The 14,084-nt window shown below is 32.0% G+C and overlaps 1 protein-coding gene across 1 annotated transcript; it reads right to left on the reverse strand.

Annotated features, from left to right (window-relative positions):
• Nucleotides 1-7,013: 7,013 nt before the first annotated feature.
• Nucleotides 7,014-8,278, reverse strand: LOC107953218 (uncharacterized protein At2g29880-like). Its single transcript, XM_041107573.1, has 2 exons — nucleotides 7,847-8,278; nucleotides 7,014-7,771 (listed from the first exon to the last, which is right to left on the reverse strand). The coding sequence occupies exons 1-2, from the start codon at nucleotides 8,210-8,212 to the stop codon at nucleotides 7,364-7,366; spliced, it is 774 nt and encodes a 257-aa protein (XP_040963507.1). The 5' UTR covers nucleotides 8,213-8,278; the 3' UTR covers nucleotides 7,014-7,363.
• Between the last annotated feature and the right edge of the window lie 5,806 nt (nucleotides 8,279-14,084).

Genomic DNA, 14,084 nt, shown 5'->3' on the forward strand with positions numbered 1-14,084 from the left:
TTTGATTTCTTCTCCATCTTGTTGCAACTCAGAGGTATAGGATTTGCATCATCTTCAATCAATTTGATCAACTAGACCATTCCCTGGGTGTAATGAACAGATATATATGCCTGATACCTGTATGAATACAGAATACCATTTTCTTTTTCTTGAGAAAAATCCCATTACTCGTTCTTTGCTGGGATTACGACACCAATGTAATTTTCTTTTTGGTCAACCAATGTCTTTAATAGGAAACCTAAGGAGATAATTTTAATTTGGGTTGAAATATTTCCAACCCTTAAGCTTGGTAAGTTTTAAACAATAGTCCCGTTTCAGGTTCCTGTGTTATTTAGAAACTTCCAGAGTAATATGTGAAAACACCTTTTATGAAAGTATTATTAGTCCACTAAACATTATTTCAATATAAAAATGCTTAAAAAATCATAACAACGAACTAGAAACATAGCTCGAAGCAAATAAGTTAACCAATGATAGCAAATGCAATTAAGAAGGAAACTTATTGGGAAGTAAGAAGAATAAGGTAATCAAAGATAACAAATTCAAAATGGATGAAATGGAAAACTAGGTGCCCCAGATATCGCAGCTTGAGCTTCTCTGTACCAACTTCTTAAGGACCATTTTGAGCTTAATCTGTGCTTAAGGGATCTGGAGTACTTTGTTAATGCCCTAGGACGTAGCATATTTCTTCATTGTTAATTCAGGCATAGCAAGACTACTGTATGCCCCACTTCGATCCAAATTTGAGCCGCCCTTTTCGGGTTTTCAGCTCAAATCCCTTTTGGTCTCAAGGCGCCCTTTGTCGGTTTTCGCCTTGGCCTCTCCAGTTTCTTTTTCTTTTCTTTTTTTTTTATTTTTCTTTTTTTTTGAAACTTTTAACTGTGATTGAATCTGAGTTCACCGGATTAGGCAGGTCATTGCCATCCATTTCGGTCAATATCAATGCTCCTCCAAAATAGGCCTTCTTTACTATATAAGGTCCCTCTCAATTTGGCATATTTCTTCCTTTGAAATCCTTCTGTATAGGAAAGATCTTCTTCAATATCAAGTTCCCCTCGTGGAATTCTCTAGGATAAACCTCTTTGTCATAAGCCTGCATCATCTGACTATGGTGGACATATTTTAAATTTGACTGAACATATCGGGATCAAATTCATTCTGCCTCATCTCATTTTAATTTTGACAAAAATTGGAGAAAATGAATCTTGTTTTTAAAACCATTTTTATCCCATAAACCAATGAGCAATATGTTGCCCCAGCGAAGATCCTGGTTAACATTCAATAAGCATAGAGGGTAAATGGTAACTTCTTTATGCCAATCCTTACAAGTCTCAGTCACCTTCTACAATCTCTTTTTGTTGTTTTTTTTTTGTTTTTTGCCTTCCTTTTTTTGTTTTTTCTTTTTGGCCGCCTTTGCTGTATTAGGATATTGCATCTGATCTTTGAACAAACTGCAAACTTTTGACATTGTACAGTTGTATTAGACGTGATCTTTTCTGACATTACTTGTCGGCACTTTTTTTAAATTTTGATGACTACCGATCTTGTAATATTGGCATATGAAGCGACCCTCACCCTCTTCATGAAGTCATCGAAGACCACCAAGATAAATCGAAGCATATTAGACGAGAATGGCCTGATAACATCCATACCCCACATATAGCAGATCTATGAAGAAATGAATAAGGCACATGAATATTGTCTCACTAAATAGCTTATGCAATCCCCTTCCATGGTGGATCAATAGTACCCAAACCTCATGATTAGCGTGGCTACCATGAAACTATTAACATGTGTCCGTCTGACACCGTATAGACATTTTCCATCCTCAAGTCTTGGTATCCCAAGTATATCTTGACATGATTATGCGAAAACATATATGAATTCATGGAGTATACCCAATGGCGATTCGCTTTGTCTTCGTGGTAATGCAGGCACTAATCTTTACCTCTTGCTCATAATGTCCACTAACCCCTTGTAGAGTAAGATTTGTTTTTATCATGTTCAACCATCCTTAACAAATCAGGAGATAGACTACAATTTCTATCATCTTTCAAAGTCTTGAGATCCGCTTAAACACAAATCTCACTCCAAAAGGGATTCAGTTACAGCGTTGCTCCTGTCGTTGATATTTGGGGACCTATTGTAAGTACAAAGGCATACTTTCAAAGAATAAATGATTCTAAGGATGATTATTTATAATCATGTATGAAGCATATTTAAAAGACAGTCCAAAGAACAAAAGAATATATCAAGAATGAAAGAGCATTTACTCAAAAAAGATGCATTTTGATTGAAATAAAGATTTTGAACACGAGCCTATTTCACAAAAGGATTCTTATTGCTTCTAGGCTTAAAACAATAAGCGTGTTTTGAATATTACTCTAGATTAGCTCTAAAAATACGAGGATCTCTTCCATAGTCCCATTGTTCAAAACGTTTCCAAGTATGCAAAAGTTTGGAGACTTTTATTCCTCAGTTTCCTCTTCGGATATATCATTCAGATTTCTCGATATTCCTTTCAGGCTTTTGACTTGTTCAAGGCATTGCAACTCTTTGCTCATTGTCGTGTAATGTAAAGATGCCTAGTCGTTTGACTTTTGTCGGTTTCCAAGTTAATTGAAATAATTTTACCTAATTAGGGTCTTTTTATGAAAATCTAGTGCATGTGATGAAATGCAATGCAAATGCATGAGATGAATGCAAAAAGAAAGAGATGCGTTGATTATGAATTAAATTCCATTAGAATAACTTTTCTAGAAAACAAATTTCTTTACATAAAACGGATTACATATGCGGCCTTGCCCTCATGTTCCAGGCGAAGACACCGATTTCTTTTCTTTGTAAAAGCCAAATTTCGCAAACTTCCAATAGTTGCCCCCACTAGCTCATTTTGCTTGATTCGGGCCGCGACTTAATACTCACTTAACCCCGCAATGTTCGTTAGATCCTTTAAGAAAGTTGAGACGTGACGTCTTTCGGATAATCTTTATTGACTTGAATCCTCATGTAAAGTATTGTTTTTCTCCGCGAACTATCAGCCTTCTTCCGTTGTGTTTACTTGGACCATATTCAGACAACCGTATTATAATTCACTTTATCAAGAAATTCGTTTTCTTATGACAAACTGTTCTATTTAGCAATCAAATATGAATCAACACCTCCTTTCTATGATAATGTAATGCAATGCAGTCATAAACAAAACAGACAAAATACGTTAGTACAGAAGAAATAAGTAGCAAATAGAGCACCTACTTGGGTAACCACTAGGGCTTGGAGTGGCTATTCCTAGGGTGGGCTCTTAAGGCTCGCTATATGACGTTGAGTTCTAAAGACAGGGTACCTGAACCAGCAGATTCCTCAACCCTCACCCATTATAAGCTCATGTGGATTGAGTTCGATTCAGGGGAATACATTTTCCTATGGCCATGCGGAGGTGAAAACCTCACGAAGAAATAGGTACAGATGTATCCCGGAAGCAGTCCACTAGCCCATACGGAGGTGAAAACCTCACGGAGGCATAGTTTCTCATTTTCACTTAAAAAGGTACGACCACAACGATCATGCATGATGATGCGAAAGGATACATAAATTAAATAAAATAAAACTCAAAATGTAAAACACGAATAAAATGACCAAAAACCATAAAACCCATGAAATGCAATAAAAGGATCGTATATTAAAATTTAAATTTTAAATTTTCAACAAACGGACAGAAAATAATCAATTTTACGGCTTGACTCTCTTATTAGTCCCCAGTGGAGTCGCCAAGCTGTCGAAACCATGTTTATTTTGGAAAATGGGGATCAACTTTTGAAAACGAAAAGTTGAGAGTCGCCACTGACTTTTTTGAGGTGTAATCGGATCACCTTGAGGTTGATCATTTTAATAAAATATTTGATTTATTAAAATAATAAATTTAGGTCTACGAAAATTGAGAAAAAGGGTTCGGGAGTCGGTTACACACGAGGAAGGGTTAGACCCTCGTAAGGCCCAAAATTGGTACCAATTGATTATTGAATGTCCTATCGTTGAAAATTTAGAAAAAATTTAAAATACGATTCCTTTAAAAATGTATGAACAATTCGAATTGGATTTTAAGGTTCACTTGCTCCAAAGAAATAAAATACCACATCCAGTACGTTAGGACACGATACTTTAAGCCTCCAAAGACTAAGATCACCTCATAATATTCAAAACACGCAACGAACTCTTAAAAGGGTACTCTGTTATTTGGAAAAAGGGAAAAACGAAACCCAATACGTTAGGGCACGATTTCTCGAATTTCCAAACACGAAACATTGCCTTATTTTGAAGAGTTTTCGAATAAGTAATTATGAAACCGGCTCAAAATATATTCGCTTGGTTTACTTTAAGGGTAATAAAACAATCGATGTTGAGCGAAAATGCGGATTTTGTAAAAAACATGATGCAATAATAAGAAACTAAATCATAATTCTAAGCATGAAACGATAATAAGTGGATTCGAATTGAAAACGAAAGAAATAACACGTGATACACAGAACTACATGAAACCAATATAACACAAAACAATTTAAAAACCATACGAACAATATACAAAGGAATAACATATATTAGAATTCAAAATAGTTTATATGTATAAAAAAACGGATAATATATTAGTGATTATTTTAAAAAAAATATTGAAACGAATAATATGTAACATAATTTCAAATGAAACAAATTGACTAAACGAATGATATATTTATATGAAAATAATAAATGAAAATAACGTATATACAAAGACCAAAGTAATTAACATAAATAAAATATGCAATAAAAAACAAGATCCTCAAAAGAAAGCCTAGCTATATACGAATAATTTTAAAGAAAATATATACAATAAATTTAGAAAATATTTACATAAAATAATATGAAAGCAACAATGTACATAGAATAGAGTTAATCATAAATTATATGCCTAATAACATAGATATGAGAACATTTCAATGTAATAACATACAAAAAAAAATAAAAAATAAAACAATAATGTTTTTCAAAAGAAGAAGTGGAATTGTCAAAATTATTTAAAATACATATATACAAATAAATAAAGAAAATAAAAAATGTTAAATGAACCTTTTTTAAGAAAAAGTGAATTATGGAAAAACTCAATTAAAATAAAATTAAAATAAAAGGGATATTTTATAAATAAAGTAAACCATTGAAATAGAATCGTGGACCAAAACAAAACGCGTATAAACGCTTGGGACTAAAACTGAAAATAAACTAGACCCCCAAACATGTCGTTACAACGCGGATTAAAATGAAAATATGCGCAAGTCCCAGGGATAATTTAAAAGAAATAAAAAAACCAAACATGGCTTAATTAGACAGTAGTGCAAGGGAGGGGGACTATACGCACAAATTATCCATTTAGAGAAATCATGCGCATGAACCAAGTCAAAAAAGCTGTCTGTTCCTTCCCCCAATGCCATTTCCTTTTATTAACCATTAAAACCCCTTTTTTTTGTCAAAAAACGTTTTAACCTTTATTTTTAAAAAAAAAAGAAACCCAAAAATGTTTTATGAAATTCCTTATTCTCCCTTACTATCCCTTTTGTCTTGCAGCCGAAAAGGCCACCAATGGTTCACCCAACTGCCGCCGTGACTCCGGTGAGTCTCCCTTCGTCGACGCGAGCACGACGTGGCTCCGGTGAGTCTCCCTCTCTCTCCTAATGTTTCTCTCACGCAAGAAGAAAATGAAAGAATAATAACAAAATCAGAAAGGGAAAGAAACTAAAAAATCACCTTTAACAAATATTATTGCTTTTGGTCTCTGCTTGTATTTGATTTCATTTATATTTCCACTATTGTATTCGTAGAAAGGGAACCCCCCTTTTTACAATGAAAAATTGAAGCCTTTTATAGCCAAAAACCATACATTTTCTTCCTATTTCTTTGCTCTAATTGCAGGTGTTGTGATGTCGTGGATGAGTGCACGATCGTGAGGCATGGATGCGCGAGATAGAGGTCGTATGTGGGCGTGCCAACGTGCGTGGGAAGCTGATCATGGGGGCTACAGCGCCAACTGCTTTCAGAACTCTTACGGCACGTTTGGTTCGCTGTAATAGAATAGAGGCGTACTGGAATAGAGGCGTAATGGAATAGATGCGTAATGGAATAGAGGCGTAATAGGTAATTCTTTGTTTGGTTGAATGTAATGGAATAGAGGCGTAATGGTATTCTTGTGTTTGGTTGAATGGAATAGAGGTGTAATAACATAAGGAAAAAAGCTAAAATGACTAGAATACCCTTAGCAGAATTTTTTTAAGTTAGATGATTATTGTTATTGTTATTAAATTTTAATAAGATTATTAATATAAATAATAAATAATTTAATCATATTTTAACATAATTGTTATAAAATATAATTTAATAAAATATATAATTTAATAAAATTTTTAATAAATATTCTTATATGAATTTACTAATAAAATCATAATATATGATACTAAAATATAATTTAAAATAATTATTATTAAATATAATTTAATAAAATATATAATTTAATAAAATTGTTAATAAATATTCTTATATGAATTTACTAATAAAATCATAATATATAATACTAAAATATAATTTAAAATAATTGTTATAAAATATAATTTAATAAAATATATAATTTAATAAAATTGTTAATAAATATTCTTATATGAATTTACTAATAAAATCATAATATATAATACTAAAATATAATTTAAAATAATTATTATTAAATATAATTTAATAAAATATATAATTTAATAAAATTCTTATTCTTATATGAATTTACTAAAATCATAATATATAATACTATAAAATATAATTTAAATAATTATTATTAAATATAATTTATAATCTACTTTATTATTATTAAACTGCAATACATATTTAATGTGCTAAAATATCATTTGTGGAACAAATAATTTAAATATTCTACAATAAAAAATTATTAGCAGTAATAAATAACTTTAGAATTATATTTTGCATAAACATAATAACAATGAATATTAACAAAAGGTTAAATGAGATTCATGAAATTCTATGTCACAATCTATATGTTATACAGTTTTGCCACATCAAAAAGTTAGAACATTGTATATGACATACCATCCCAAATATTACAAACAGAAAAAGTTACGAAAATGTCATAAACAAAACCATAAATTTTAATGGTCAGCAAGAAATCTTCTAACCCATTCTAACCGTACATCAGAAGGTAAACTAAAGAAAACTACCATTTGAGTTGGATGATCCGGAATTTTACTCAATGCTTGAAACCGTTCATCCATAGTTAAACCTTCTATTTCACATAAGGTTGGATATAAATTTGCCGCTTTTTGTTGGATGCCCTGGTGAACTACCACATCGGAGGCAATACTCCTACTGATTTGTTCACTAATTGCCTGCATGTTTTCAGCCAATAAAGTGGCAGCATCATTAACTGAAGAAGAAAAATGACCAGTTGTATCAGAATTCTTTTTTTTTTCCTCTTTGAAGATGAGGAACCTCCTTGGTTTTTGTCTGTTTGCGGCTCCGTGGCAGAAACATCCATGTCATCGAAAGAGACATTAGCATCGCAATCATAGTATTCGTTTCTGTCTTCATTAATATCTGCAGAAGGTACATCCTCAGCATTTATTTCTTCAAGAACGTCAGCGGCTGTTTGAGCGTCTTTCCCAGTCGCTCGATCTTTTGCGTATATGGCAGTAAGTTGGTCGTAGTAAGGGAAACTACGATGTTTGAACTGACCGGCTTCTTTATGACTCTACAAAAACGAGGAAATCATATTAGTTATAAGTTTGGTAAGAATAGGATAATAAAGAGTTGAACTCATTCTTACCTTTAAATAAGAGTCCCAGACCGCATCTTCAGCAACAATGACCTGCCTATGGTTGTCCCAACCAAAACCGCTATTGTTTTGGCCATTAAGCATGTCATACACTATTGACCAATCTCTTTTCAGTAACCTAATCCTTGACTCGATATTAGGTCTTGCCTTCAACATCGCATTAGGTAAAGCCTTCTCTAACATTTTTTCTAACTCGTTTAAGTAACCGGCTTTGAACCCCGTATCAGCGTTAAATGTCCTAATATTGTGCAAGTCCACCATGCAGGAAACCAGTGCTGCATCTTCTTCTGGAACCCATTTCCTTTTGGTTCCTCGAGATGATTGTGAAGGAACAATTGATTCTGGAACACCTGACATAATTATCTTAAGAAAAAAAACAAATTAAAATTAACTTTAATATCATGAATCATAATGTGAACACTTTATAAAATTAAAATTGAGTTCAATATCATGAATATATGGGGACACCTTGTCATTGACTTAAAGTAACAAAACTCTCATGCGCTAAGGCTGAAGATTGATGAAATTTAAGATCCCTTTGATATAGTATTTAATTAGTTTAATAGTAAATGAAATAGACTTGATAGGATTTGCTTTTTGTGCAAACCTCTTTAATATTAAACGTGCCTATCCATAGCTTGATTCATTTTGCAGCCAAAGCCAAGCTATCATTCAATTAGAGAGCTCTATGGGAGAAACAAAACAAAAAACTTAAAGAATGCAATATTTCAACACAAATCATCATGAGCATATACCCAAAGGTTACTCTAAGAATCTGCTCTGCTCTGTCCTCATAAGTCAGGCTTCAAAACATATGTCAAATTATAATTGAATTGTTTAACATAATGCATCCCACTCCATGGTTTCTTCACCTATGTCTAAAGGAATGCCAAAGGAAAAATAACTAAGTGGATGCCATAATGATTATTTTCATGTTTAGAATAACAATTTTCATCACTAGCAGGTCCAATCCTTTCCTATTCAGGGATGAAGAAGAGAGAGCAATGGCAATAATAAGACTTGCTATTCGGTAATCACATCAATAAAAACTATATTTTCTTCATTTTTTTAAGAATTATGTTCATCATTGTTGAAACTTAAATATAATGGTTGGACCATTTCCTATATGCTTAAGCTTTTAGGACTATCATCACCTTATTTAACATGGTATTAGACCCAATGCGTGATCTATTCTTCCTGCCTAACCCTATGTGGGGTCAACCACCCCTTGTGAGGTTGTCCGTGTATAGGCCCTTGTTGAGAAACACATAAAGGGGAGTGTTATTTGGTATTATATCACATTTAATAAATCTCATGTTTCTTGTGACCTTATATCCAAGTTAAGCCCCTCACCTATTGGCAATTGGTTTTAGGTTGGATGCTTAACAATCACACAAGAAACTTTCCTTTTTCTTTTATTTCTTCAATTCAAGAGCAGGAGAGGACCATGGTCATATTAATACTTGCCTTTGGAAATCATATTTTTAAATGACAACAGAAGCAGCAACAAAACTACTCAAATAATAGGGAACTTTACCTTACGTTAAGGCCTAGAATTAAATTATACTTAAAAGATAAAAGATATTAGCATAAACCATGCACATCGTGACAAATGGAAATAATTTAGCATAAAAGAAGAAAGCTTCTTTGCATATTCATCTATGCTAGTTGATCAAATAGAAATAATTTAGCATGTCAGAGGACCTAACATTCTTTAGGGCCTAAGATGAAACTTAAATGATATATGATTATGCATGCCAGGACTTTTAACATTCTTTCTCCTTTTATGTTACTAAAACCTTGTCCCTCAGAGAATTTTGCTCTTTTGATCAGGTGACTGAAAGCAAATTAGATCAGTCCTAGCCTTTAGAAGACAATTCTAACTCAATTTCAAACAATGGAATGCACTAATTTCTCGTCCCGCGGTTGTTTTCCTCTTTCTTATTATTTAACTAATGAAAACAACAAGCAATAGAGTTTTATTCAGGCAAAAAAATTCTTGTCTTCAACTGAAATTATATCATTCAATTTTCAAAGAATCCAAAGTAGGGTCTGATTTTTTCTGGTAGAAATTATGTCTATGCAAGCAAATATTTTTATGACCAAAACATTAAAACCATCGGATACTCTGTGTTAAACAAGCAACTTCTTCTGTGTTTTGCAGTGTTATTTACAATACAAAACTATCGTACATGCTTATACTTGATATGATAAAGGCAAACCCAGTTCAGTCTATCACAAATCAAACACCTAAAAACCAACCAAAATAAGAAATTCACAGCAGTATCATATTGTACCAAAATCAGCAGCAGCACAATGAAAGCAGCCACAATCCAAGGCAAAGACAGACAAAGAAATGAAAAGTTCAAGATTCATACCTCAAAATCAGTCTCTAATGAAGCAGTGAATTTCAAAAACCACAACAAAATGACAGGGAAAAAATGAAAAAAGAGACCGAGAGAGATCAAAAACCACAACAAATGACAGGGAAAAAATGAAAAAAGAGACCGAGAGAGAGAATAGGTAAAGAAATGGGAGGAGAAATCAACGAGGACAGAAAAAGGAGAGGGTGGAGGTCGATTTGGGAGGGAGGGTAAAACAGAGACTGATTTGGGAAGACGAACGTAATAGGCTAATCGTCGATTTGGGAAGGGAATAAAAAAGTAGAGAATTTAGGGAATAGGCCGGTAATGTAATAGGCGCGTAATACCGATTACAACGAACCAAACACCAGAATAGGTCGGTAATGTAATATGCGCGTAATCGGGGTGTAATGGAATACCTATTACACTGAACCAAACACGCTGTTAGTGTTGCTGGAATTTTATGTTATTGGCTTAGGCCATTTGGGCCAGCTAGGGAGTTGGGCCACTACAATTTGGGCTTGTTTAAATTTGGGATTGGTTTCTTTTTGGTTTTAATTATTTTTGCTTTTATATGTGTATGGGCTATAATTGGGTATTTGGACCGGGCAAAAATTGGGTTTTACAATTATAATTTGAATTTAATAATAGAACATGAAAGAAATATAAAATAAATGAATCAAATTCATCATCTTTTATCATTTTCTTCTTCCAATCGAGTGCACCATGGATGAACTAATGAGAAATTCGACCAAGTTTCCAAACTTTGCATGGGTATGTTATTTTAGCCCATTTTTAGTAATTTTATATTTTTGAAATCCTTATAGCTTAATCTAGTTAACTTATGGACTAATTTATAAAATTGTTAAATATTTTGAATTTTGCTATTTATGATTTGGTGATGTTTTTGAAATTTTATGATAGATTATAAAGCTTGGTTGTTAAATATAAGTATTTTGTTGAGTAATTTTTTTATGATTTTCAAGTTTAGGGACTAATTAATGAAAAAATATTTCAAATTATGATAAATATGGGCTTTAGTAGGGTTACGAATGATTAAATTGAATAAAAATGGTTAATTCGCATGTTTTGGGCTTAGGGACTAAATTGTACAAAATTAAAACATTAGAAATAATTTTATAAAAATATCAAAAATGACTTAATTGTATAAAATGAATTCATTTTTCTGTTAGAATTAGTGAATATACATATATTCATGGGAGTCCCTCACAAGTTCACTTTGTCTAACAAATTACAATATACATATATGTAAGGGGTAGAACCATTCACGAGAATCTCTTGTCAGTTCTTTGTCATATTCATATATAAGTAGGTATAGATAAACAATCTGATTTTTACTGTTCGAGGGGCGTAACCATTTGAGGATGTGAAAATAAGATTTCATATGGTAATCGCCCATAAGGTCATAGGCTGATATAGGGGGCTGGCAAGGGCTTGGTCCCCCTAAAATAGAAAATTTCTATTTAGGTCATTGATTTTTTTTAATTTTAAATTAGTAAATATAAAATTATACTTTGACATCTTAAAATTATAAAAATTTAATTTAATTTTTAAAAAATTATAAAGACATAAACTATAAAAAATTTAAAATTTCATTTCGCCCTTAAAATTTTGCTATGATTTGGCTATTGCATAAGCTGCAACCACTCGTAGATGTGAGAATAGAGACATCCGGCGGTAACTGTCCAAACCGAAAACCAATGGTCAGCAACAATTAAAGGCAAAATTGAGAATACTTAGCGGCAGCAGATCGAAGCATCTGCAATAGTGGGTGGTAATTGTTCGTGGCACCTGCTATAAACCTCTCGTGGGCCTTTGCTTTTCCTGTATTATCATTTTTCTTTTTCTTTTTATAACCACAAAATATATATGCATACGAGGTATGGAGTGTACTCGTGAGAACCTTTCAATTGGGTTTCATTTCATAAATAAATACTTAATATATGCATACATACACAAGGGGATACCCCGTAAGTTCTCCTTTGCCATTCCAATCTTTTTCTTTTAATAAAAATATACACGCATGTCACCCCCATGAGTTTCATCTCTCATTTTTATTTCATAATTCACTTATCATTATTATTTTTTTATAAAATGGTGTATATGCATGCAGGGGTTGTTGCACCTTGTGGGGAACCCCTCGTGTTTCCTTCCTTTACCACTTTATTATTATTAGTATAAAACTGAATATAATATATATGTATGTATATACCCGAATGCTTTAACATCTTTATAGAACCTTTGCAACATCTATGGCTTTAATCTTCACTGTACTAAAAATTAGACCCAATTAACATTTTCCATGTAACTAGATTCTATATGAAATTCAGACATGAGAGATGGTGTCCTGCCTTACCGACAGTGATTGAATTAGAAGAGATTGAGTCTTGTTCAATTTTCTTGATGCAATATTATCCACCCAGCGGTTACACGTATACAACAATCAGTTTGAATGTGCAAATGTAGATATACATGTACATACGTATATAGTTAATTGAATCCAGCTGAGGTAGCCTAATTAGATCAGTAGCAGAACTCATCCTACAACATAGGGTTTCAGTCTAAGCTTTAATGTGGATCAAAACATACATGTCATTAAAATATACAGAAGCAACCTTCTTGTTCTCTAATGTACACCCTACATTTCAATTATAAACTCATTGAGAGGAATGGTATGTTGTTGCAATATCATGATTGAGGTATCTTGGAGGTATTTATAGATAAGTGAGAGTTTTTATCAAATTATTCTATTCAGTGAGTTTTGAGTGATCTAATAAAAGGTCCAACTGAATCCAAATTGAGGTAAGATATAACAACATCATCCATAAATCAAATACATTATCAAAAGATTTAAAAAAAAATAAATTCAAATAGCTTTATCCTTAATTCACTTATAGTATATATAAAATGGATAATATAATTTTTGACCCTTAAACTTGGTAACTAAGTTCACTTTGGTATTTGTACTTTTTTTGTCCACTTTGGAACCTAAACTTGGCAATTAGATCTATTTTGGTCCTTGAACTTGGATTCCATTAAGGTTTGATGATGTGGCCAATGTTATTGGAACAAGATCAAGTGAGTGAGTCGGACTAATTGGATCGAGAATCCATTGATATAATGGTCCGAACAAAGGGGTTGAATGAATTGAATCAGAACATACTTGAAATTGATAGAAATTGAAAACTAGGATAAAAATCAACAGCTAAATATGTTGAATCAGAACATACTTGAAATTGATAGAAATTGAAAACTAGGATAAAAATCAACAACTAAATATGTTGAATCAGTTTAATTTTCAAAACACTGGATGTGACACTCTAAGATTGCACCATGTTATCAACTGAATTTTTTAATTTTCAAGTTTAAGAACTAAAATAGATTTAATTATTAAATCAAAGTGAGAAGTTGGACTAAAAAAAATATAAATACCAAAGTGAAAATAATTACTAAATTTGTGCCAAAAACTATATAGAATTATACATTATCTGCATCGAATAAAAATCATTAAATTTAAAACATTAATATTATGGAAAACAAATTAGGAAGAGACGATTCTTGTCTAAAGTAATAGAAATGACAAATTACATAGTTCGTCATTTATTTTTCATAAGTTTTTATTTTGAACATTGAAATAAAAGATTTTACAAACCGGGCATTGATTTTAACAATTGTTTTTTTTTAGTTACCAACTTTAATAAGTTTTCATTTTGGTCATCCTCCATTAATTCAATGTTATTTACACTCAATTCAGTCTCCTAACTTTAATAGGTTTTCATTTTGATTACTCATTTTTTCTTTTCAAAAACTAATTTTACTTTTACTTTTTTAGATTTAGTTTTAGT

The sequence above is a fragment of the Gossypium hirsutum genome, chromosome A03 (genome assembly GCF_007990345.1).
Source record: "Gossypium hirsutum isolate 1008001.06 chromosome A03, Gossypium_hirsutum_v2.1, whole genome shotgun sequence".
Lineage (NCBI taxonomy): Eukaryota > Viridiplantae > Streptophyta > Magnoliopsida > Malvales > Malvaceae > Gossypium > Gossypium hirsutum.